Source organism: Hyperolius riggenbachi, chromosome 3 (assembly GCF_040937935.1).
Source record: "Hyperolius riggenbachi isolate aHypRig1 chromosome 3, aHypRig1.pri, whole genome shotgun sequence".
Lineage (NCBI taxonomy): Eukaryota > Metazoa > Chordata > Amphibia > Anura > Hyperoliidae > Hyperolius > Hyperolius riggenbachi.
Window position 1 is genome coordinate 255,212,466 of NC_090648.1, and position 26,080 is coordinate 255,238,545.

At 41.5% G+C, this 26,080-nt stretch overlaps 1 protein-coding gene across 9 annotated transcripts in view; it reads left to right on the forward strand.

The window, feature by feature from the left end:
• The window catches only part of CACNA2D1 (calcium voltage-gated channel auxiliary subunit alpha2delta 1), an 846,695-nt gene that overhangs the window by 450,062 nt on the left and 370,553 nt on the right, over nt 1–26,080 (forward strand). For all 9 annotated transcript variants that reach the window (XM_068276177.1, XM_068276179.1, XM_068276181.1 and 6 more), the window contains exon 6: nt 9,358–9,487. In XM_068276177.1, the coding sequence (XP_068132278.1) occupies nt 9,358–9,487 (130 nt within the window). The remainder of the gene's footprint in view (nt 1–9,357; nt 9,488–26,080) is intronic.

A 26,080-nucleotide genomic window follows, 5' to 3' on the forward strand; every position in this document is an offset into this window, starting at 1 on the left:
TGCATTCCACACGCAGGCGAATTCTGAGGGCCCTACCCTGCAGATTTTTTCTGTACAGAAAAACGTGCAGGAAAACGCACAAGTGGAAACAGTCCCATCCACTTGCACTGGCTATGCGAATTCGCATGCGGGCACCGCATGCGAATTCGTGATAGTGGAAACGGGCCCTCAATTAGACTGGCTGTTTTATAAACATAGTTGCCATTTGGCTTTCTTGAGACCTTTGGAACAGCATTGTGCAACTCTTTATAAATGGGGTGGTATATTCATTGACTTTAATCATAAGCTAAACTTAGTGCTGTATATATGCATCTGAAATGTATTTTAAATCAAGAGGAAGTGGTGTGACTACTCGGACATGCATTTTGTAGACCATTTCCCCAAAGGCAGCAGGTTTAATCTCTCTAAAGCTGTTGAAGAGGATCTTGAATTGAAAGCATTTTCACCGATAATTGATTTTTCTGTTTTTTAGGTGTAGAGATTGTCACTTGAGACTGCCAGAGTATCTATACTGTGTAGAGCTGGCTCATCTGGCTTTTAGTGTCCAATCCTGTTATTGCCCTATTTGTTCCAATTAACCTGCTGCTCTTGTGACTTTACGTATAGCCCAAATAAATGTAATAGCATTAGCAATCTAGGGAAATGGATTTTCAGCAAAAGAGAATTCTGATTTTATTTGATGGCTAGAAATAAACTATACATCCAATTATGATTAATAAAGGGATTGTAAAATGTATGTTAGTCAAATTAACTTAACAATTGCAATGCTGAAAACATATACAGTTGCAGGAATTTTACATAATAGAACAGTACAACTATTAAACAAAAATATGGTAATACGAAGGAAAATGAGATGATTGCTTTAATACTCTGATTTTATTTCAATTGACTATATATACATATATATATTGCAATCAATTTATATATATTATCAGCCTCAATATTCAGGATATGTAAACTTTTAATCAGGCCCATTAAGGGCTCTTTTCCACTAGCAATCGCCTAACGCAAACGCAAGTAATTGTGATTTTTCATCGATTGCGATTATGCATTTATCTTTAAACATTAAAGCACAATTGCACGAAGATCATTTTTTTTTTACTTTAATAGCAGGCACCTGTATTGAGGTTTTTTTTTTTTTCAATAATCCATGATTCCAAGAACCTATTACAAAATGACTACTTATTCACCCTTCGTGTTTCCAATGGCTGACCAACTGATCATGTGACTCTTCTCCCAGTAACATAGTCTGCAGTTGCCTCACAACCGTGTATCCTGCCAAGTTGTCTTGAAAGTATCATGCCCCATCTTAGAAGAGGAAAAACAGTTATGTGCAGGTTTGTTAACAGTCCAGTGGTTGCACACAGCAGATAACTAGGAACAATTGCTTGTTCATAGACATGTCCATATCCATAATATATTTTACAATTCTCTGAATCTCACACAGCTATCCATTGAACTTTAGCTCTCATTCGATATTTTCCATTTCATTTCCAGATTGCTCGACTTTGGGAATCAATTGGTTGTGATCCACGTTACTTTAATTATCTCTTCAGTTCTCTGGGATCCAATCTTCTTCCTGCTTATTGATTTCTTTCTGCTCAGCGCACACTGCTGCAATATTGCTGCCATCTGATGTTTCAACTCCCCTCACAACAGATGTCATATACAGCTCTGGACAATTTTGGAAGCAATTTTGTTGCTCCAAATTGCATTCACTGTAGTTGGAAAGTATTTGAGTTTTCTCGGTTATTTGTCATCTTGTTTCTGTAGATAGATTTACGCACACATTATTCTGTGCTTTACCAGTATGGGTCACAGCATCTTTGGGGAAATGACTAATTTTAACATTTTGGATTGCTATAATAAAGTACAATTGTTAGAATGTTCACTTACAAGTGCACCGATTGGTTGTAAATTCAGGCAAACTTACTGGTTAAAAAGAGTTAACTTACATTAAAGTATATTGTTAAGGATATGCTGGCAGCAGCAATAGGGCTGGTTGCAACTGGGCACCTTGGTAGTGGCTTGCTGATCATTGGCGATCAGCAAACCGCTGCTGCTAATGTAACCCTATGGATACATTCTCACTGCAGCATTTGCGATTTGAATCATTTGCATACATACTGCATACAGTGCTCTGGGGGCGATTGCATTGTAATTCTCATTTTATAAAACGGGAAGCACAATCTCAAATCTAGGTACAAACGTGAAAATTTGAGCCGCAAATTTGCGATCGGATTTGCGACTTGTGCTTTGAATGTGAACTAGCCCTAAATAGATGTTTGCATAGCCTTTCTACTGTGTTGAGTTGTTGATATCCTGTCTAATATCTAATGGGAAAAGGTATTAGACCAAGTAAATGAGAAATATCTATAATATAATCAATTCCCTGCTGATTGATCAAATCTACAGGGAATTGACCACAAATATTGATAAGTGTATGGGCTGTATAAAACCGCTTCTGGTAATTTGGATCAACTGCTAAATCCTAAGACTTGTGTTTCCCAACATATCCTACTTTGGGGGCTGATTTGTCTACTAGGAGAACTGTTTGTTCATAGCTAGTTTTAGGAGTTACTTACCAGTTTGTGAATTAGTGGTTGTGTGATTGTATTTGCATGCAGTGTCCACAGTCACCTAACTATTTATGAATCTTGTGGAAACCCAGTGTGGGGTTCCCTGACCTTCTGTCAAACTCCCCAAAATACTTTCTGGGTGGCCAGGAAATGGACTGTTGAAACTCTCCTCTAGCTAAAGTAGGCTGCATTGTTTTGTTTTACATTTTTATGGAACTATAAAAATGTAACAACACTTTTTTTCTTAATTTTCCCTTGGATTTTAGTTGGACTTTAAAGTGAACCTGAACTGAGTACAAATATTTGAAATAAACACATAATGTACATGCAAATAAATATTACTTACTTGCCTCAGTGTCAGTTCCTCTCAGAAGCTCACCATTTTCTTCTCCTTACGATTCCTTCCAGTTCTGACAAGATCATGTCAGACTTGTGCTTTTTCATAAGGGACATTATTTATATAGACATGTTACAGGGGATATAGACAGTATCTGATGTGTGTCTAATTCAAAAGAGAGCAGATCTACTTGTTGCTGGGTCCAGTTGTAATGATGAGTCTTTTTGGAATACGTTCATGTTTTGTCATTACAATTTTCAAGGGATATCTTATGCTACTCTAACATTTCTGGGATACATTATTACAGGTAGTACACTTGTCTCTGCCATACTGCCGTTTTATTATTTCCAGTGCTCTGCGACTGCCCTTTCATTTACATCTTCCACATGCAATTTTTAATTATTGTTTGTTGTTTTTCATCTTGCTGTGAAATTCATTGCAATTGGATTAATGTAATGTGCGATAGGCGGAAGAACGCAGAAGGTTGTCCGATTTTTATTTTTTTCTTATTTTTTTTTAACCATGGAAGAAATGTGCAAATGGAACATGGCCAAACACAAAAAATCTCCTGAGTGGGCCATTGAAGTCAATGACAAGTGTGGTGGTGCGAGTTGTGCTGTACGCTGCCTAATGCACACAAATAAAAAAAAGTGTGTTCCCTTTCTCAGGCAGGCTTTATACCCCCTGGGGAAGGTCAGAAAACCAAAAGTGAACATTTGGGAATGAGGCTTTTAACTAAGTTAATGTAGGAGACGAAGCCGAAATGCAAAAACACTTTTTCTCTTGAGTGTTCCCCTCGGAGAAAGTTTTTCATCTTATATTTAGAATAACCTTTCAGCACTCAGCAATTGAAAAAAGTACTAAAAAGTAGGTGGAAAAGTACTTTCAAAACTATTTTAGGTATTTTCATGCTTACTGGTGATTTAGAAGTCCCTTTATTGACAAGCTTGAAAATACCACCTTGGAGAAAACTCAGGAGGAAAAGTTAATTGCTTATGGGCCTTAGATGTCAAGTGGGTTGGCTGGGGTTTTATCATTTATTTTCGGATATAACTGTGACCATGCACACTGTGGAAAACATATTACTGTTAACCATCATTACAAATGTTAAGGACTGAACATGTTATTATATACAGTCTTTTACAGTTCTGCTGATTCTTTATATTTTTGCTTAATGCAGTTGGTATAAAATAAATGTTTAGAGATTCCAGGAAATTAAGTTTCACTGTAGTCCTTGCTAGGGCTTTTTTTTTTTGGGTGCTTAGCTTTTTCTGTACAACAGATTTTCCTGTAACTGATCTCATATCTGTAGTGCAATCTTTCTTTTCCAGCCAGTATAAGGTATATGATCTAGTAAGTATGAGCTGCCTGAATAGATGAAAAATTAATCCTTTGCCCATCATCCTATGGGAATTTTCTGTGCCACTTTTGATTGAATTTCAGCTCTTGCCTCGTGAGACAAATTGGTTGCAGTTGTATTTTAATTGTTTTCACTACAGCTGAAGATTATATTTTCTGAAAATGTTCAAGCTTACTGTGAGACAAGACAATCCTTTCTAAAAAAATATATTGAACAAATGACTTGCTTAAAAATGTGTTGTCTGCTGTATGCATATCAGTGTCTGCTAATGTAGCAAAATATTGAAACATTTAAAACAAGAATAAAAAAAGTACACGAAAAGCAGATGTGTGGCGCAGAAAAATTCTCTCCCATAATGCGTAGAATGAGGTAACCATATTGATCATATTTTAAGCTCTATTGTTTATTCAACCCAAACCAGTTTCACCATCTTACATGCCGTATTTTCATCATATATGATGCTCTGGAATATAAAACGCACCTAGGTTTAGAGGGCAAAAACCAGGGAAAAAATATACTAAACCTGGTGCATCTATATTCCCCCAATTAATGTCCTCCTGTGTCCCCATGTGCCCTTCTGTGTCTCTTTCTGCCCCCAATGTGTTCCCTTCTTTCCCCAGTGTGACCCCTTCTGTCCCCAGAGTGTGTCCCTGGCTCCCAGTGTGGTCTTGTTCCCCTACTCCTCCCAGTGTAATTATCTACTCTCTACTCCTCCCAGTGTAATTATCTACTCTCTACTCCTCCCAGTATAATTATCTACTCTCTACTCCTCCCAGTATAATTATCAGGATAGCAGCAGTGTCTTACCTAATCCAGCAGATCTTGTCACTAGCTGAATCCATCACTAGGGGGAGCCTCAATAGAGGAGACAGGTCTGCAATACCCCGAAAGAGCTGCTGGATTAGGTAAGACACTGCCGCTAGCCTGATAATTACACCACGGGGGAAGTAGACCACATGGGGAGCTGGGGACACACACTGGGTGGCACACTGGGTACAGAATGGACACCGCAGGGAGTCCCCGACATATCGGTGGGCCTTCCTAAGTCGGGGATTCCCTGTATTAGCCATGTAAGATGCAGGGACATTTTCTCCCCATTTTTGGGGGTAGAAAAGGTGCATTTTATACAGCGGCAAATATGCTAATTTAAGACTCTTACACCCTTGCAACTTAGGTTACCTAAAATGATTGTTCATAACAGTTTATCAGCTTAGTGTGTACAAGTGTCCCCCAATACCTTATAAGACATTAGTATTTGTTACCCACTTTTTAAAGAGACGCTGAAGCAGAAAAAAAAAATGATGATGATTTGTATGTGTAGTACAGCTAAGAAATAAAGCATTAGAAGCAGAGACAGAAGTCTAACATTTGTTTCCAGTACAGAAAGAGTAAAGAAACTCCAGTTATCTATGCAAATAGTCATCGAGTTCTACAACTTTGAAAGTCGCAGAGAGCTCTGACTTCTGATTAGATTATCTCAGCTGCATTGTGTTTTTCCTTTTCAGAGAATAGTTCAGGACAGATCAAAAGTTCACTGTCTGTTCTATAAAAACATTTAGAATGCTGAGTAATGTGTAAATTGCACATATTAGAGAATTATGCAATGTTATAAAAAAAAACAAAAAAAAAACAAAGCTTATAACTGAAAATAAAAATATGAGAATATTTTTTTTGCTACCAATGTTCTAGTAATTACCCCTACTGCACAACCAATTGATGATATTTTTTTTCGGCTTCAGTGTCTCTTTAAGTACTAGTTTATGTAGCAATACGTGACTTTTTTACCTGAGGAAGGATTAACTGCTCTGCTCTTCTCCCTAGGGGCAAGCTTAGATTTATATGCTTTATGCCATAGAAGGCTAATCAGGAGTTTTCTGCCACTTTGTGAGTTTTATGCTGGGTATACACGGTATGTTTCTGTACCGTGTATCGACCAGCTGATCCGGCCAGCTGATAATATTCAGCTGGCCCGATCAAGCCGCTCGACTCCCGCCCGCTCGATCCCTGCCGGCGGACAATGGCAGGGAATCGAGCGCTGATAAGGAAGCGCCGGCGGGAACGAGCGGTAATAGATCTGCAGGGACGCGGCGGGGTTCGATCTGGTGGCTAATCAGCCACCGGATCGACCCGTCTATTCCCAGCATTAGACACTAAGATTTACTCGGAGGATGCATTCTTAGCCTACTCTTTATATTAACGCATACAATTTAAAGAGGAACTGTAGTAAAAATAACATAATACATTTTTTTTTCATTTATAAATTATTTAGTCAGTGTTTTTCCTCTCCTTTCTTTATACAATGAAATTTATCACTGATGGTGATCCTATCTAATTTCAAAGAGTTTTTATCAAGATGCCAGAAAACACAACACTTACATCAAAGTACCACAGGACCACAGGACTAAAGTCCCGAGCAAAGAAGCACAAGAATAGATACATTCAAATCCGTAGGTACTCAGATAACACATAAAGAATTGAAGCATCCATAGATCGTAAACTATAAAAGGAAGAAACATATGAAAGGTAAAGCTTCTGTAGATGCTAAAAAAAAAAATGGAATTCAAACAAGACAGCAGAGGCGTTGAAAAGGCCTAGCATTTGTGGTGACCTCTTTAGTTCTGCTAGGTGATCTATATGGAATGTGTGTTACTCGCCCTGCCCTGAGCCCCTGCGGGTTCATAGTGCTTGCTATGCTACTCTTATAAGGCATGTTAACATTGATAAGGCGTGTTATTTTATCTTAGTGAATCAAGCCCTTTGCGTTTTGTAAGCTGTTTTCAGTAGAATTTTGATGTCTGGATTGCAGTGTTTAGTGGCTTTCCATAAATAGGTTGACTGTCATACCAAGCACCAGGCGGATGATTTAATGAGAAATTGGTTGTCTGTCTCAAAGCCATGAATTAAGTAACAAATATATAACATGTACAATTGCTTAAAATCATACACATACACAATTACACACACAAAAAAAATATTACAATGTATAGTTTAGTGAATGCTGAATGATGATTTTAGAGATTAGGAAAAGCTGTGGGGTGAAGTGTTGCTTTTATAAATAAAGTTTTGTATGCAGTTTTTTAACTTAATTTTCCTGCAAGGCAATTTATTCTGTACATAGATGAAAAAGGCGAGCCATCTAATCTTGGCAAGCTTGCCCGGTGGTGATTGGGTTCAAGAGTTTGTGTATCAGCTGAACGTAAATTTTCACTCAATAGGCAATACTTAATATTTTCTTTCTCTAAGGGTCAAGTGATATTTTCTTCAAATGAAATGCCTGCATTATTTAGTGATCACATGACTTGCTGCCTCAGTTCTGAAAAGCTGAAGCATAGAACAGATTACTTTATTTAGATTACTGTATATTGTGATGTGGCACTTATTGACTGAGATTCCTTCCGAAGGATGCACACTTTTATATTTTGCTTATCCTCATACTTAAGCTCAAACTGTGCAGAGGAATGTATGTGTTGATATGCATTGAAGATTTTTGATGCCACATGTATTGCTGTATAGTTCTGGACAAGTGCACGTGTTCTCTAATTCATAACAAGGAACTACATTTATACCCTCCTCAATAGAAACAGATGCACCACTGGTATGGCTCGTGGTGCATCTGTACAGATTTTACCCCGGACTTTGGTCTAAGGAATCGATTCTTGATTCCTTTTGGGTAGCAATCCCTAGTAAGTGTAGTGTTTAACCTCCCTGGCAGTAACCCCAAGCCTGACTTGGGGTGCTCTATGTAAAGTATAGCGTGCAACAGACGTTTTTACTCACTTGCCCCGGAATCCAGATGTCTGTAACCATTCTCCGTCCTGTCCTTAGAGAATCTGGTTCCAACTGGTGAGATGGCCGTCAGCAATCTCACTACAGGGTTACAGCGGCACCCAGAGGACAGAAGCAGAATTGCAGCACTGGATCCCAGGAAGGTGAGTAAATGCTGGGCTCTAGCAGCATGATGTTTCCTGGTTTTAGGGTCTGAAAGCCTGCAGAACACACCCTAAAATCTGGATATAATCATACCACCAGGGAGGTTAATTATGCATGCACACAAAAGCAGCTATTGCCTTAACAGTCTTGGTGCTAAACAGTGGTGGTTGTTCACAGTTTTAAGGTTTTGTTTCTGTGCAATGTGGCTGGCCTTTCAGGTGATTGATCATTGCAATTGATTATCCAATTTGTTTTTGATAAGCTGTAAAAGTATTAACACTCAGTACACCTGCAATGGCTTTGCCAGTCAGTACTTTTTTTCAAGCAAGTTTCCATGGTTAGGATTCCTGCATTTATCTTTCCATCATCTGCACATGCATACAGTGCAATGAGCAGACCCAATCACTATTTGACAGCATATCTGATCGCAAGTTGGCAGAGGAAATTATCATTTACTTATCATTTAAGATCAGTTTGCAGCAGAATTAAGCAGATGATCCTATCATTTTGATTGTATTGTTTGTTAAAGATAATGTTGGCTCATGTTGCACACAGTCTTTGTATATACCAGTTTGATGTATAGCAGTATGACTATTATGATGTCACTTCTAACATAGCTGCAGTCCATTGCACTGGTGATCTAATCAGCTTGCTGCTGTGTGAAGGCTCATACATACACTTAACAAAAGACTTTTAAATGCACAATTATCAAAAAATTTTGTTGAAATAAACCAAAAAAGTGGTTCTCTATTGTTCAAACAACTGATAAGACACAGCTCAAGTCAATCCCAACTGTTGGATTGACTTGAGCTGCATCTTATCAGTTGTTTGAACAATAGCAAACAAGCTTTTGGTTTGTTTCAACAACAAAAGTTGCTTGATAATTGTGTATTTAAAAGACATTTGTTGAGCGTATGTATGAGCCTTGAGGGTCTTTTTCATAGAGGTCATAATGGTCACACACAAGACTAGGAATGTGGAGTGTCAAACAAACTCTACTGCTGCAAACAAACTTTGTTCCACTTGAGTCTGCAAGATACAAATTTGCTTTGTTGAAAAAAACTAAAGTTTTGTGAAATAAACACATTGTACAGTGCATATTGTATTGCCTGTAGAAATTCTACAACATTCAATTTCTCTTTATTTTTCAGTCAGAAAAGATTGACAATGAAACTCTAAGACAACGGATTAAGCCAGAGTTTCATGAAGATCCTACCTTTCGGAGAGAGATTTCAAAACATCATTCTGCTGTACATATTCCAACAGACATTTATGAAGGCTGTAAGTAAACCTCCCTGATATATTACATTTTTACTCGCAAGAAAGTGTTAATATGCAAAACCACACATTTGTTAATGATTTTTTTAACCAGTAGAAAACAAATGTAAATAGACCAATATAACATACCCTTTCCAAAATAAGTTATAAGGAGACATTTTTTTTAAGACTCGGTTACAAATAAGCTCCCCTATTCTATGTGATGGCACGAATGGAGGTACATGTAGGTATGAAAAGTACACTTCTTAGAGCATGCTACCATAAGATTCACAATGCTGAATCTCCTGCAGTCATCGCAGCATTCCTGTGTGTCCTGCTCCTATTAAACAGTGTTGCTTACACATTTTTTGCCAAAGGTATTTTTTGCATCAAAAATGCTATTTTCGATTTTGTGAAACTTTTTGCAAAAATGGCTTGTATTTTTGCGTTTTTTTGAAAACACAAAAATCTTTATTTTACAGTGAAAGGTGCAAAACCGCAGAAAAACAATGTTTTTGCCACAAAAAAGTTACCGCAAAAATGTGAAAAAACTTTTTCAGCACAAAAAACACAAAGGATAATAAAACTTTGTATTGATGGCATTGAATTTAACATTGTTTTCGTGAATATGAATGTAAAAAGAATATTTGCATTTTCGCCATCACTGCTATGAAAGTCTATAGTGTCAAAAAAAACTATGCTACTCGGCAAGCTAAAAATGTGATATCAAGTCTTTAAAGGATCTCTATGACCAATTTGCCCATTTTTTTCTCAGACAAAGGCCTCAATTCACTAAGCGTATCTCCTGTCTTTAATAACTCTTCTAGAGTTGTTACCATGGTGATAAGGCATGTAGTATTCAGGAAACATTTCACCTCAGGCAAACCTAAAGTTAACTCTTCTGTCTTTAAGTTAACTCTTTATTCCTTAAAATAACTCCAGAGTTAAAGACAGGCTGTTCATTAACTGCGTGTGAAAATAACTACAGAGGAGGTAACTTGACTACAGAGGAGGTAAATTAACTACAGAAGAGGTAACGTAAGGAATGAAGAGATAAGATAACTCTCTTATTGTGTGGAGGAAAGTTTTCTCTTGCCTTATTATCTCCAGCATGATCTTAGTGAATTGAGGCCAAAGTCTCCGCTATACGGTCCGCCATCCAACTTACAGCCTCTGAGCCTAATATAGCTCCAAAGACCATTAGCAGAGACAACCTAACCTTGGTCAAACTTCAAGGAAATTAATGAAGAAGTCACATCAAGCATCCTCCTTCACTTCTACCAACCTACCTGTGACCTGGATCCTGGACCAACATAGTTTATGTTAAACTGCCCCAACCTGTTTGTATCAGTATTCCTCACTGGGGATATTTCCTGCTTTACTGAAGGAAGCAATCATCAGGCCTCACCTCAAAAATCCTTCCCTGGACCCATATGCAATGACCAGCTACAGACCTGTCTCTAACCATCCCTTCTTTGGTAAGGGAATTGAAAATGCCATATACCTCCAGCTAGAAGACAAAAACTTACAAAACATTTCTGACCCATTCCAGGCTTTAGAAAACATCACAGCACTGAAGCTGCCCTCATCCAAATCTGCAACCACCTTCTCATGGCAAGAGACAGGAGAGTGCTTATTCCTGATACTGCTAGACCTTTCTGCATCCTTTGATACAGTTGACTATGACATCTTGATTAGAAGGCTACAGCAATACTGCAGCATTTATGGCATAGTTTTTCAGTGGTTTCAATCCTTCTTGAGTGGCAGAACCCCAAACGTGTCTATGGGGCCCTTCCTGTCCACCTCTGTACCACCTAATTATGGGGTGCCCCAGGGCTCAAGCCTTTCTCCCCTGCTTTTTCACAATTTACATGTTATCATTTGGCAAACTAAACCAAAAACACAGCCTGACATAACACTGCTGGTATTATGACACCCAACTATATCTTTCCTTCAAGCCTGGTGTGACAGACCCAACTCCCACTATAAATGCCTGCTTAGGCGAACTACAGCAATGGATGAGTGACAACTGGCTGAGACTAAACACAGATAAAACTGATATGTAGAAGCTTTCCAGAGGCGCCAATAGAATAAAAGTCACTTAAACGAGCTTAAAACAGATGGGGCAGTGGTGGGCCTATCCCATCCATGCAGACAAAGCAAGCAAAGGAAGGACTGTGGCATCAACAGTCAAACAACTATTTATTTATACTCCACAGTAAAAATAGATATAAGTAAATATAGTAAATACAGATAAAACTGAAGTCCTTCTAATCGGAGGGCAGCGCATGACAAAAAAACAACTTAACTTGCAGTCTTCACCACTGGGAACAGGAGGCACAGAGCTACACAGCGCTGAGCACGTGCATAGCCTGGGAGTTCTAATTGATGGGGATTTAAACTTCAGAACTCACAGCTCAACTGTAGGCATCCTGTGATGGGCTTGCTAAAGTAAGTTTGAATTTCATACTCCTCCTGCCTTCCTCTTCCCATCTTATCTCATAAAGCTGTGTGGAATTCTACTTTAAGTACAGATTCCATCCACAGCTTTATTTGCTTCAGCTCTAGAAGCGTAGAAGTGAACAAATGCTACCCACTTTAACCACTTTACCCCCACAGGTGCGGATATTTCTGCCCCTTTTTCTACCCTGTCAACACCAGGAACGGAGATATCCGCACCTCCCGCCACTGTCCGCACTCCCGCTCGCTCATGCACGTGCTCCCGCGCTCGTGCATGCCGCCGACGGCTCGCCCGGAGATCAATGAAAAACCATTCCCGTTCATTGATCTAAGCCCCCCGCTTTTTTTTGGAAAAAAAAACCTGTTTCCCAGCCTCATTGCTCTTCCTGTAAGCATGCTTCTGACGCTTACAGGTCGCATGAGCAAAAAGTTACTGTGGCCATCTTGTGACCAAATAGTAAAACTACACCCTAAAGCATTTTTAATATACAAATACATTAGTTTTACACTTCAAATTAACTCATTACCTCCCACACTCCCCAATTTGTTTTTTGTAATAAAAAAAAAAATTACAATAAAAAAATACATAAATAGTTACCTTAGGGACTGAACTTTTTAAATATTTATGTCAAGAGGGTATAACACTGTTACTTTATAAACTATGTGCTTGTAATTAGGGATGGACGCAAATAAAATATTGGCGCCAAACATTGTGATTGGGACATAATTTAAACGGTTTTTATAACTGGGACAAATGGGCAAATTTCATGGGTTTTAATTACAGTAGCATGCATTATTTAAAAACTATAATGGCCAAAAACTGAAAAATAATGGATTTTTTTCTCACATTTTTTCCTATTTTCCCATTAAAACACATTTAGAATAAAATAATTCTTGGCATAATGTCCCACCTAAAGAAAGCCTAATTGGTGGTAATAAGTAATGATAAAGTTATAGACGAATGAATGGAAGGAGCGCTGAAAGGTGAAAATTGCTCTGGTGTTTCAGGGGTAAAATCCCTCAGCTGTGAAGTGGTTAATAGATATGCTACATGTCACATCACTTGGAAGACTAAAATAGCTGCCTATATTAAAGGCTGAAACCTTCCTATGAAACCATAGCTGAAATTGTGATGTATTCTCTTAAACCAGTGTACTAGTTAAGGGCTCTGCCTTTGACATGGGAGACCAGGGTTCAAATCCTGGCTAGGGTCAGTACCTATTCAGTAAGGAGTTCAAGGCAAGACTCCCTAACACTGCAGGGTGGCCTCTTGAGCGCATCCCAGTGGCTGCAGCTCTTGAGCGCTTTGAGTCTAACAGGAGATTATTATTATTAATTCTGGTCTATTTGTTAATGCCTATTTGATGTTTTTATTAAAGTCATGTGGTCTGACTGGCCAGTAAGAGAGTGCATCTCTCTCACCATTGAAAAAAAGGCTACATTTTTTAGGCCACTTAAATGGAAGGCATTTGTGCTTTCACCCAACTGCAAAGTTGTTATGCAACCCCCCCATATGCTTTGAACAGAAATCTGTTCTGTGAAAAAGATCCAATAAGGCACTATTTTTTTATTTTTGATAATCTACATGACATAAATGTGTGTGTGTGTGTGTGTGTGTGTGTGTGTGTGTGTGTGTGTGTGTGTGTGTGTGTGTGTGTGTGTGTGTGTGTGTGTGTGTGTGTGTGTGTGTGTGTGTGCGTATAAATAGATTAGGTTAGATTAGATTAGGTTAGATTTGATTGATAGATAGATGGATAGATAATTATTTATTTATAAAGTGGCAACATATTCCATGGCGCTGAAAACAAACAAGGTATACATAATGATATACATCAAATATGGACATTGGTACAAAATACAGAACTGGGGATTACAATAGCAGATGTAACATGATGAATAAAATGTATAACAGTGCAAGCTATTAAATGCATAACATTCCAAGACACAAAAGGGTGAGAACTCTGCCCTTGCAAGCTTACAATGTAAAGGAATGGGGTGGGGGTGGCAAGATGTGGGGTAAGTACACAGTATATATACAGGCAGTGCGTGATTAGGATATTTAGTAAGGCGTAAAACTAGATGTGAAGTTGAAGGGTGTATAGCCTAAGCTCTAGCATATGGTTGTTGGAAAAGGTGGGTTTTGAGGGAGCGTTTAAAGATTTCAAAGGTGGGAGAGTGGCAGATGTGCTGTGCAAGGGCATTCCAGAGGGGGGTTGAGGCACGTGAGAAGTCTACACGTAAATGTGAGGAGGTAATTGTAGAATAGGATAAAAGAAGCTTGTGTGCAGATCTGAGATTGTGGTTGGGTTGGTATCTGGAAACTAGTGAGGAGATGTACAGCGGAGAGAGATTGTGGAGAGCTTTGTAGGTTAGGGTTAAGAGTTTGAACTGGATCCTCTGGTTAATTGGTAGCCAGTGAAGAGGATAGATAAATAGATAATGTCTCCCCCACAAACTTTTCAGCTGTAAATAGTTGGGTCTTTGTCTAGACAATTAGAAATCTGAACATTTGTCATTATACACTCTGATTGCTGAAGAGTAGTCTCCAGTTAGTTTGTATCCAGTTAAATTACACAGACACACACAGACACACACAGACACACACAGACACACACAGACACACACAGACACACACAGACACACACAGACACACACAGACACACACAGACACACACAGACACACACAGACACACACAGACACACACAGACACACACAGACACACACAGACACACACAGACACACACAGACACACACACAGACACACACACACACAGACACACACACACACAGACACACACACACACAGACACACACACACACAGACACACACACACACAGACACACACACACACAGACACACACACACACAGACACACACACAGACACACACACACACACACACACACACAGACACACACACACACAGACACACACACAGACACACACACACACAGACACACACACACACAGACACACACAGACACAGACACACACACAGACACACACACAGACACACACACAGACACACACACAGCCACACACACAGACACACACAGACACACACAGACACACACAGACACACACAGACACACACAGACACACACAGACACACACAGACACACACAGACACACACAGACACACACAGACACACACAGACACACACAGACACACACAGACACACACAGACACACACAGACACACACAGACACACACAGACACACACAGACACACACACTCACACACACTCACACACAGACACACACTCACACACACTCACACACACACACACACACACACTCACACACACACGCACACACACACACACACACACACACACACACACACACACACACACTCACACACTCACACACTCACACACACTCACACACTCACACACACACACACACACACACTCACACACACTCACACACTTTTATTGGAACAAAAGGTATTTGCAATACAGTAATTCATCTTTACAAAAGCCTCATATCTCACCTAGTGAGTATCCAGATTCTGATTGACTGCATATTAAATTTACTGAGCAGAACTGATGCACAGTGGGATTGCAGAGTTACATTATTGCAATTTCTTTCTGGTTTAAGAAGGTGAAATTACATTTAGCTACTAGAAAAATATTTTGTTAACACTATTTTTTTCTTTAAACTTTTCTAGATGTTTTTTCTTTATTTTCATTTTGCTGTAACTCATACTAGCAACCAGGTTCTAAGAGTATTTTTTTTTTCTGCTGCAAAACAGGGCCCACAATAAATCAGTGTCCATGTGAAGGCTTTTTTTCTAGTAACTGGACTTTAACCTTTATTGATGTCGTAGCATTTAAAGACATTACAGCAATTTCCATAGTAAGCATTTTCTTTGTGAGTCACAAAGTGCTAGCACAAGCTTGTGGCATTATCTGTGAAAGCCTAAAAGGCTAAAAACATAAAGAACTTCTAAACCCAAATTATTATTATTTTCCCTTAATCTTAATTCTTGGTACCATGAAACTTAAGTTGAAATGTGGGCAAGGATGATGCTGTATTATAAGCACATGCAGAAAATACTTGCAATATATATTCAGTATGTATGTCCTCATTTGGTCAAGTCAAGATCAACCTTTTTGAAAAATACATAAACTGTGCATGTGCTTAGTATTATTTAAAAAAATGTTTTTTCTCAATAAAAGTGAAATTTTACTTTATTCACATCATGTAGGAATTATACGCATATGCAGAAAATACTTGCAATATATTCAGTATGTATGCCCTCATGTGATTTAGTCAAACTCCACCTTCATAAAAAAAGAAAACATAAACTATGCATGTGCATTGTATTATTAAAAAAAAAGATATTTTACGTTTCTCAACAAAGGTGAAATTTTACTTTATTCACATCATGTAGGACTACTGCATGGGCAGACAAAGGAAGAATACTGATTTGTAAATAGAAAAAAAGGCTGACTTATTAAACTCAGATTTGACATGTTTCCGGTTTAAAATTACCAATTTGTCCCAAATAAGGGTCTAGTGCAGTGGTATAGCAGATAAATAGTTTGCATTCTTGCCTTGCAGAGCAATACACTCTGGTTTTAATACCATTTGAGATACTACCTGTAGGTAGTGTTGGGCGAACATCTAGATGTTCGGGTTCGGGCCGAACAGGCCGAACATGGCCGCGATGTTCGGGTGTTCGACCCGAACTCCGAACATAATGGAAGTCAATGGGGACCCGAACTTTTGTGGTTTGTAAAGCCTCCTTACATGCTACATACCCCAAATTTACAGGGTATGTGCACATTGGGAGTGGGTACAAGAGGAAAAAAAAATTTAGCAAAAAGAGCTTATAGTTTTTGAGAAAATCGATTTTAAAGTTTCAAAGGGAAAACTGTCTTTTAAATGCGGGAAATGTCTGTTTTCTTTGCACAGGTAACATGCTTTTTGTCGGCATGCAGTCATAAATGTAATACATATAAGAGGTTCCAGGAAAAGGGACCGGTAATGCTAACCCAGCAGCAGCACACGTGATGGAACAGGAGGAGGGTGGCGCAGGAGGAGAAGGCCACGCTTTGAGACACAACAACCCAGGCCTTGCATGAGGACAAGAAGCGTGCGGATAGCATGCTTTGTACCACCATGCAGTCATAAATGTAATAAAGATAAGTGGTTCAATAAACAGGGACCGGCAACGGTAACCCAGCAGCAGCAGCACACGTGATGGAACAGGAGGAGGCGCAGGAGGAGAAGGCCACGCTTTGTGAGACACAACAACCCAGGCCTTGCATGAGGACAAAAAGCGTGCGGATAGCATGCTTTGTACCGCCATGTAGTCATAAATGTAATAAAGATAAGAGGTTCCATAAACAGGGACCGGCAACGGTAACCCAGCAGCAGCAGCAGCAGCAGCAGCACACGTGATGGAACAGGAGGAGGCGCAGGAGGAGAAGGCCACGCTTTGTGAGACACAACAACCCAGGCCTTGCATGAGGACAAAAAGCGTGCGGATAGCATGCTTTGTACCGCCATGTAGTCATAAATGTAATAAAGATAAGAGGTTCCATAAACAGGGACCGGCAACGGTAACCCAGCAGCAGCAGCAGCAGCAGCAGCACACGTGATGGAACAGGAGGAGGCGCAGGAGGAGAAGGCCACGCTTTGTGAGACACAACAACCCAGGCCTTGCATGAGGACAAAAAGCGTGCGGATATAGCAGCAATGCTTTTTGCCGCCATGCAGTCATAAATGTAATACAGATGAGAGGTTCAATAAACAGGGACCGGAAACGCTAAACCATCCCAGATGTTCATCGGTCATGTTACTTGGTTGGGGTCCAGGAGTGTTGCGTAGTCGTTTCCAATCCAGGATTGATTCATTTTAATTTGAGTCAGACGGTCTGCATTTTCTGTGGAGAGGCGGATACGCCGATCTGTGATGATGCCTCCGGCAGCACTGAAACAGCGTTCCGACATAACGCTGGCTGCCGGGCAAGCCAGCACCTCTATTGCGTACATTGCCAGTTCGTGCCAGGTGTCTAGCTTCATGCCCGGTTTCAGGTCCAGCGGTGCCAGCCACAAATCCGTCTGTTCCTTTATTCCCCTCCAAATTTCCTCCCCTGTGTGCTGCTTATCCCCAAGGCAGATCAGCTTCAGCAACGCTTGCTGACGCATGCCAACAGCTGTGCTGCACTGCTTCCACGATCCTACTGCTGCTGGTGCTGGGTTAGCATTTCCGGATGAGGTACAGCTTTGAGATGCGTTGGAGGAGAAGGAGTCAGAGAGGTAGGTGCTGCTGTTGTTATCCAGCTGTTTGCGGCGTGGGCAACACCCGCGCCGTAGCAGGTGAGGAATCGCTGCCAGGCTCCACAAGGTTCACCCAGTGTGCGGTAAGGGAGATGTATCGACCCTGGCCGAACGCACTCGTCCAGGTGTCAGTGGTGAGGTGAACCTTGCAGGCAACGGCATTCTTCAAGCTTCGGGTTATTTAGCTGACCACGTGCTCATGCAACTCAGGCACTGCAGAGCGCGCAAAGTGGTAGCGGCTGGGAACCACGTAACGTGGGATGGCCACTGACATCATGCCCTTGAAGCTGTTTGTCTCCACCACTCGATATGGCAGCATTTCGCAGGCCAGAAGCTTGGCTATGCTGGCTGGCTGTTACTGCCACGGCCCGGGGGTCATTTGCTGGCAATTTCCTCTTGTGCTCAAACATCTCAGAGACAGACAACTCAACCGTAGCGCTGCACACCGAAGGGCTGTTGGTTGTTGTGTTTGATGAACACTGGGAGACCTCAAGAGCACTAGTCCGGAAAGTGACAGTGTCAGCATCGTCTGATGTTTGTGAATGTTGTGAACCACGCAATGGCTGGGCTACTGCTGCTGCTGAGGCGGGTCTGGTGGTGAGTCTGGTGAACCCAAGGGAGGCAGTGTTGCTGGTGGTACCCTGTCCTGCCGCGTTTGCCCACAGAGTGGGATGTTTGGATAGAATGTGGCGGCTCATGCTGGTGGTGGAGAGGTTGTTAATACTTTTCCCCCTGCTCAGGCGGGTCTTGCACACCTTGCAAATCGCCATGGTAACATCCTCAGTGCAGTCTTCAAAGAAAGCCCAGACTTTAACTGGCTGAGGACTCGGACCTCGTGCGTGATGTGCTGGTGCTGCTTAACCCACTGCTGGACGCTTGAGAGGTCATCCAAGTAATTATCTGGTCCTGTTCTTTTGGATCTGTGAGGGTTGTTGTCCTGGACAACATGGGCAGTATTGAGTGGGTTTTCTTGGGTGCTCCCCTGTGGCCTGTACGTGAACCGTCAGGGGAAACACCTCTTCCCTTGCCCCTCCCTCTTTCACCGGATTTCTTCCTCATTTCACTTATCCTTAAAGTACACGCTGACTGGCAGCAGTACAGTGAAAGTACAGAAATGCTATACAGTGGTGGGTGAGCGGTGTACCACTATTGTCAGCAGTGACACAGAGCACAATGCTATACAGTGGCGGGTGAGCGGTGTACTACTGTTCCCAGCAGACACAGAGTGGAAGTAAACACAATGCTATATAGTGTGGCTGAGCCGTGTACACAGAGTGGCATTAAACACAATGCTATATAGTCTGCTATATAGTCACCCCGAACAGGGTGATGTTCTGCAGAACCCGAACAGTGGCAAACACTGTTCGCCCAACACTACTGGGAGGGAACGCAGATTTTAGTACCTAAACACACGATACAACATGTTTTCCGGGGTCGGACTCTGAGGCACATACAGATGGTCCCGATCATCATCCTCATCATACAACTCTTCTCCTGAGTCTGACCCACCCACCACCTCTGCCACCCCAACATCCCCAGACACAGACCCCTCATCGTCCTCAACATTAACTTGGGATGCTGGCCTGAGCCAGACCTCCTCCTCCACATCAGGCCCCATCATCTCCTCAATGGCAGCCCTCATTAATCGCTCTGGCGACGGACTGATGGACACAACGTTCTCCTCCGGGGAGGGCTGCTGCTGACCACTGGCTGCTGGGGTGGATGTTATAGCTTGCGTGGGGCGTTGGCTGTTGCTGTTGTTGGGAGTGCTGCTCACAGCGGAGGTCTCTGGGGAACTCATGTTGAGCTCATATAGTGGTTGACGGTGAGTGGAGTATTACTGATCCCAGCAATATACACACTGACTGGCAGAGTACGCAATGCTATATAGTGTGGCTGAGCGGTGTACACAGAGTGGCAGTAAACACAATGCTATATAGTCTGGCTGAGCGAGCGGTGTACTACTGTTCCCAGCAGAATCAGAGTGGCAGTAAACAATGGTATATAGTCTGGCTGAGCGGTGTACACAGTGTCAGTAAACAATGGTATATAGTCTGGCTGAGCGAGCGGTGTACTACTGTTCCCAGCAGAATCAGAGTGGCAGTAAACAATGGTATATAGTCTGGCTGAGCGGTGTACACAGAGTGTCAGTAAACAATGGTATATAGTCTGGCTGAGCGGTGTACACACAATGCTATATAGTCTGCTATATAGTGTCAGTAAACAATGGTATATAGTCTGGCTGAGCGAGCGGTGTACTACTGTTCCCAGCAGAATCAGAGTGGCAGTAAACAATGGTATATAGTCTGGCTGAGCGGTGTACACAGAGTGTCAGTAAACAATGGTATATAGTCTGGCTGAGCGAGCGGTGTACTACTGTTCCCAGCAGAATCAGAGTGGCAGTAAACAATGGTATATAGTCTGGCTGAGCGGTGTACACAGAGTGTCAGTAAACAATGGTATATAGTCTGGCTGAGCGGTGTACACAGAGTGTCAGTAAACAATGGTATATAGTCTGGCTGAGCGGTGTACACAGAGTGGCAGTAAACACAATGCTATATACTCTGGCTGAGCGAGCGGTGTACTACTGTTCCCAGCAGACACAGAACAGTAAACAGAATGCTATATAGTGTGGCTGAGCGAGCGGTGTACCACTATTCCCAGCAGACACAGAACAGTAAACAGAATGCTATATAGTGTGGCTGAGCGAGCGGTGTACCACTATTCCCAGCAGACACAGAACAGTAAACAGAATGCTATATAGTGTGGCTGAGCGAGCGGTGTACCACTATTCCCAGCAGACACAGAACAGTAAACAGAATGCTATATAGTGTGGCTGAGCGAGCGGTGTACCACTATTCCCAGCAGACACAGAACAGTGAACAGAATGCTATATAGTGTGGCTGAGCGAGCGGTGTACCACTATTCCCAGCAGACACAGAACAGTGAACAGAATGCTATATAGTGTGGATGAGCGAGCGGTGTACCACTATTCCCAGCAGACACAGAACAGTAAACAGAATGCTATATAGTGTGGCTGAGCGAGCGGTGTACCACTATTCCCAGCAGACACAGAACAGTGAACAGAATGCTATATAGTGTGGCTGAGCGAGCGGTGTACCACTATTCCCAGCAGACACAGAACAGTGAACAGAATGCTATATAGTGTGGCTGAGCGAGCGGTGTACCACTATTCCCAGCAGACACAGAACAGTAAACAGAATGCTATATAGTGTGGCTGAGCGAGCGGTGTACCACTATTCCCAGCAGACACAGAACAGTAAACAGAATGCTATATAGTGTGGCTGAGCGAGCGGTGTACCACTATTCCAAGCAGACACAGAACAGTGAACAGAATGCTATATAGTGTGGCTGAGCGAGCGGTGTACCACTATTCCCAGCAGACACAGAGTGGCAGTAAACAGAATGCTATATAGTGTGGCTGAGCGAGGTACACAGAGTGGCAGTAAACAGAATGCTATATAGTGTGGCTGAGCAAGCGGTGTACTACTATTCCCAGCAGACACAGAGTGGCAGTAAACAGAATGCTATATAGTGTGGCTGAGCGAGGTACACAGAGTGGCAGTAAACAGAATGCTATATAGTGTGGCTGAGCAAGCGGTGTACTACTGTTCCCAGCAGTGACACAATGACAGGGGGGACCCTGGCTAGCGTGGCTGGAGCGCGAACTACCCTGCCTGCCTACCCAAAGCTAAACCCACAGACAAATGGCGGAGATATGACGTGGTTCGGGTATTTATTTACCCGAACCACGTGACAGTTCGGCCAATCAGAGCGCGTTCGGGTCCGAACCACGTGACCCGTTCGGCCAATCACAGCGCTAGCCGAACGTTCGGGGAACGTTCGGCCATGCGCTCTTAGTTCGGCCATATGGCCGAACGGTTTGGCCGAGCACCGTCAGGTGTTCGGCCGAACTCGAACATCACCCGAACAGGGTGATGTTCTGCAGAACCCGAACAGTGGCGAACACTGTTCGCCCAACACTACCTGTAGGGAGTTTGAATGTTCTACCTGCATGTGTGTAGGTTTCCCCCAAGCTCTACAGTTTATTTTTACTTTCTTTTAACACAAAAGCACATAGAAAGGTTAAATGGCTTTCTTCAAAATAGGTCCACCTCTGTTGTGCAACACATTAACCATTTCAGCCCATGGGTTGTTTTTACCTTCTGGACAAGAGGGATTTTCACATTTCAGAACCTCTCCCTTTCATCCCCCAATAACTTTATTACTACTAATCACAATGAAAAGATCTATACCTTGTTTTTTCCGCTACCAATTAGGCTTTCTTTGGGTGGTCCTTTTTGGTAATAATTCTTTTATCCTAAATGCATTTTAATTAGAAACACAAGGAAGAAAAATGGAAAAAAACTTATTTCTCAGTTTTCAGCCATTATAGTTTTAAAATAAAACTGTGGATAAAAGCCACACATTTTATTTGCCCATTTTTTCCCGGATATTGCAACATTTAAATTATATCCCTAGTAGTGGTGGTCCGAACCGTTCACCTGGCGAACCTTTCTGGGCCTCTTACTACTTCCGGGTCGCAATGACCCGGAGTAGTACGCCTGCGCTGCCCGGCGGAGCGCGTCCTAGATCGCGCTCCCGTTGCCGAGCACTTTCTGCGCATGTGCGTGACGTCATGAGTGACGTCACGCTCATGCGCAGAGAGTGCCCGGCAAAAGGAGCGCGATCTAGGACGCGCTCCGCCGGGCAGCGCAGGCGTACTACTCCGGGTCATTGCGACCCGGAAGTAGTAAGAGGCCCAGAGTAGCAGAGCGGTTCGCCGGCGAACGGTTCGGGAACCGTTTGCTACATCTCTAATCCCTAGTACAATGTATGGCAACAATATTTTTTGGGGGGGGAAATAAAGGTGCATTTAATCAGTTTTAAGTTCATCACTAATTACAAGCACACAATTTAAAAGTAATATACCTTCTAGACATACATATTAAAAACATGTCAGTCCCTTATGTAGCATTTTACAACGCAAATTGGAGGTAATGCATGACTGTGCTACTTTGGAAGTGACGCAGGCATTTCATTGATGCCGGCAATCATGGGGCTTAGAGGGGAGATGAATGAACTGGAACTTAGTTCCCATTCAGTTATCTAACGATCAGTGGCAGGAGCGTTGCGGCACGATTGCGCCTACATCTTAGAATGATCACTGTTTTTGAACAAAAACGGTGATCATTCTCAATGCACAAGCATGGATTGGCTCAGGGGACTCTGTCGTCTGCCACCAATCCACCCTGTCTCTGTAACCATCACTATCGCAAGGTTCTGCCCTCGCGATTGCGAGCGCAGCCCAGCAAAGTGCACGGACATGTGTCGCATCTCTGCAGCTGTAGCAGCAGCAGCCGTGGATGTTAGAAACGTCGGTGGGCTGGGATGGTTAACAAAGCCCCAATCCCCATATGTTTAACCCCAACATGGGCTTCGCCAGGGAACAGTCAAGTGCGTAATACAAATGTGGGTTCAAAAGTGCATAAGTGTGGCATTGTGCTGCATACATAGCCCAAGACAAGGACTAAGAATTAGGACTATTAGCAGGAGAGCAGATATACTTTCATTGTTCATCACTGTTTAAGGACTAATTGCATTAGAACAGACTTTACTATATTCTGATCTGTTCTTGATCTATACACCACACCAGTTAACACACCTTAGGAGTTTTGGGGAAGTTTGGCAACAGAGCAGTGTATCTATATTGAGTATAATGTGGACAATTCATCTTATGCTGTACTGTGCTGTTTGGGTACCACCCACGCCCTCGACTCCAGTTTCTTGCGACTTGTATGTTTTTGCACTTTCATTTTCCACTATACGTTTTTCATTTATCCATTAACCACTTGAGGACTAGAGGTTTATACCCACCTAGTGACAGGCCATTTTTTTACAATTCAGCACTTCACAGCTTTAACAGTTTATTGCTCGATCATACAACTTAGCACCCAAATGAATGTTACCCCCTTTTCTTCTCATCAATACTGCTTTCTTTTGGTGGTATCTTATTGCTGCTGCAATGTTTATTTTCTTTTTCATTAATTAAAAATGATACATTTTTAAAAAAACCTATATCCTTTATCCCCTCTCCCCTAAATTAGCCCTAGACTACGTTACATACACTACACAATACATACATAGGCAAATACCTATGATGGGGATTAGATTGTGAGCCCCTCTGAGGGACAGTTAAGTGACAAAGCAGATCTTTGTACAGTGCTGCACTAGATTATTGCGCTATCCCTCCTTTTTTTTTTTTTACTGTTTGAGATGTAAATAACAGCCTGCCAGCTCCAATCGCAGACTGATCTCTGTGCCCCGATGCATGCACTGCAGAGAACACACGCTCGAACTAGCGCTCATTCCCTGCAAATCTCACCTATCACGAGATGATGCCTATTGGCATGACTGTCGAACAAGGGAGACACTCTGTGGCCACCTATCAGCGTTAGGTGGTCGTAGAGTGTTTAAAAGCTAAGTAATACAGTGAGTGGAATTTTGTTATTGATATTCATTGCCGGATACTCTTGGTACTTCTCATTACAGGTAAGCATTGATTGTTCAAAGTAAAAACCGAAATTTATATAAATTATAATAATTTTATGTAGACCAAAGACTGATGGTTTCCTACATCAGATGACATTATATACAGTCAAACTTGTCAATCAAGCTAGCTGAATGAACAATCAATGCAGTGCACAAGGTTTTAAAAACTGTTACAATAATTCATGTTATCTTTTTGGAGAACTGTGAGCAATGCTCACTAACTAGATTAACAAAGTATCTACCAATGTTTTTTTTCTTTTTTTTTTGGGGGGGGGGGGGGGGGGGTGAACACATCATTTTCTGATGTTTTATGCTTCATAACTGTTCACTTTTCTTTATATTAAAAAAGTATTTATTGAATATCATTTACATATCTGTTCAAATTACAGTGATGGTTGTAAGGGGTTAGAAAATGCCCTTTGCAGCTGCTGAGTCATATGAAATTGTGACGGAAAACTTGCTATGCTAATTATATTCTCAAATAATAATAGTTTGCAGCATAAGCATTGTTTAAATACCAAATGCCATGTCTGATGATTTAGTAAATGCTAGTTTATTATACATGTTTATATGTCATAAATTTATGAAAATTCAGACAGAATTCCAGAATTGTTAGATTGCGCCTATTGTTAGTATTTTAACCAACATTGTTGTGAATACTTTGCATATATGCCTAAAGGTGGCCGTACACTTATAGATTTGTAGCAGATTTTACCATCAGATAGATTTCTGTCAGATGCCTGACAAGTCGAATCTGACAGGAATCTATCTGATGTGTGCCACACACTAGGAGCAGATTTCCAATAGATTTCAGAATTAAATCTATTAGAAATTGATCTAAATGCATTATTGGAACATTAGATCCAATGCAACTCTATGGGCCATCGATCTGCTGCCATAAGCAGATCGACCTAGATTTTCCTTTGTCAGATAGATCAAATCGATCGAAAACTTCTGCAAATCGATCAATAGATTTGATAGAATCAATTTCCGATCAATGGCTAAAAATGACCAGTGTATGGGCCCCTTAAGAATAATACTAGATTCTACACATACTACTGGAACTAGATTCTACACATACTATTTTGAGCTTTACAGTTTGCCACGTCAAATCTGAATACATTTATTTTTGTCACACAGAATCAGTTAATACAACAATGGAAGACATCATACAACTATTTGTGACATGAAAACTCAGGTTTACAGTTAGGCTTAATGTAGGTGCAAAAACATACACAACTGAAACATAGGTTACCCACAGGGACTATGCAGCAGCAATATATATGTTAC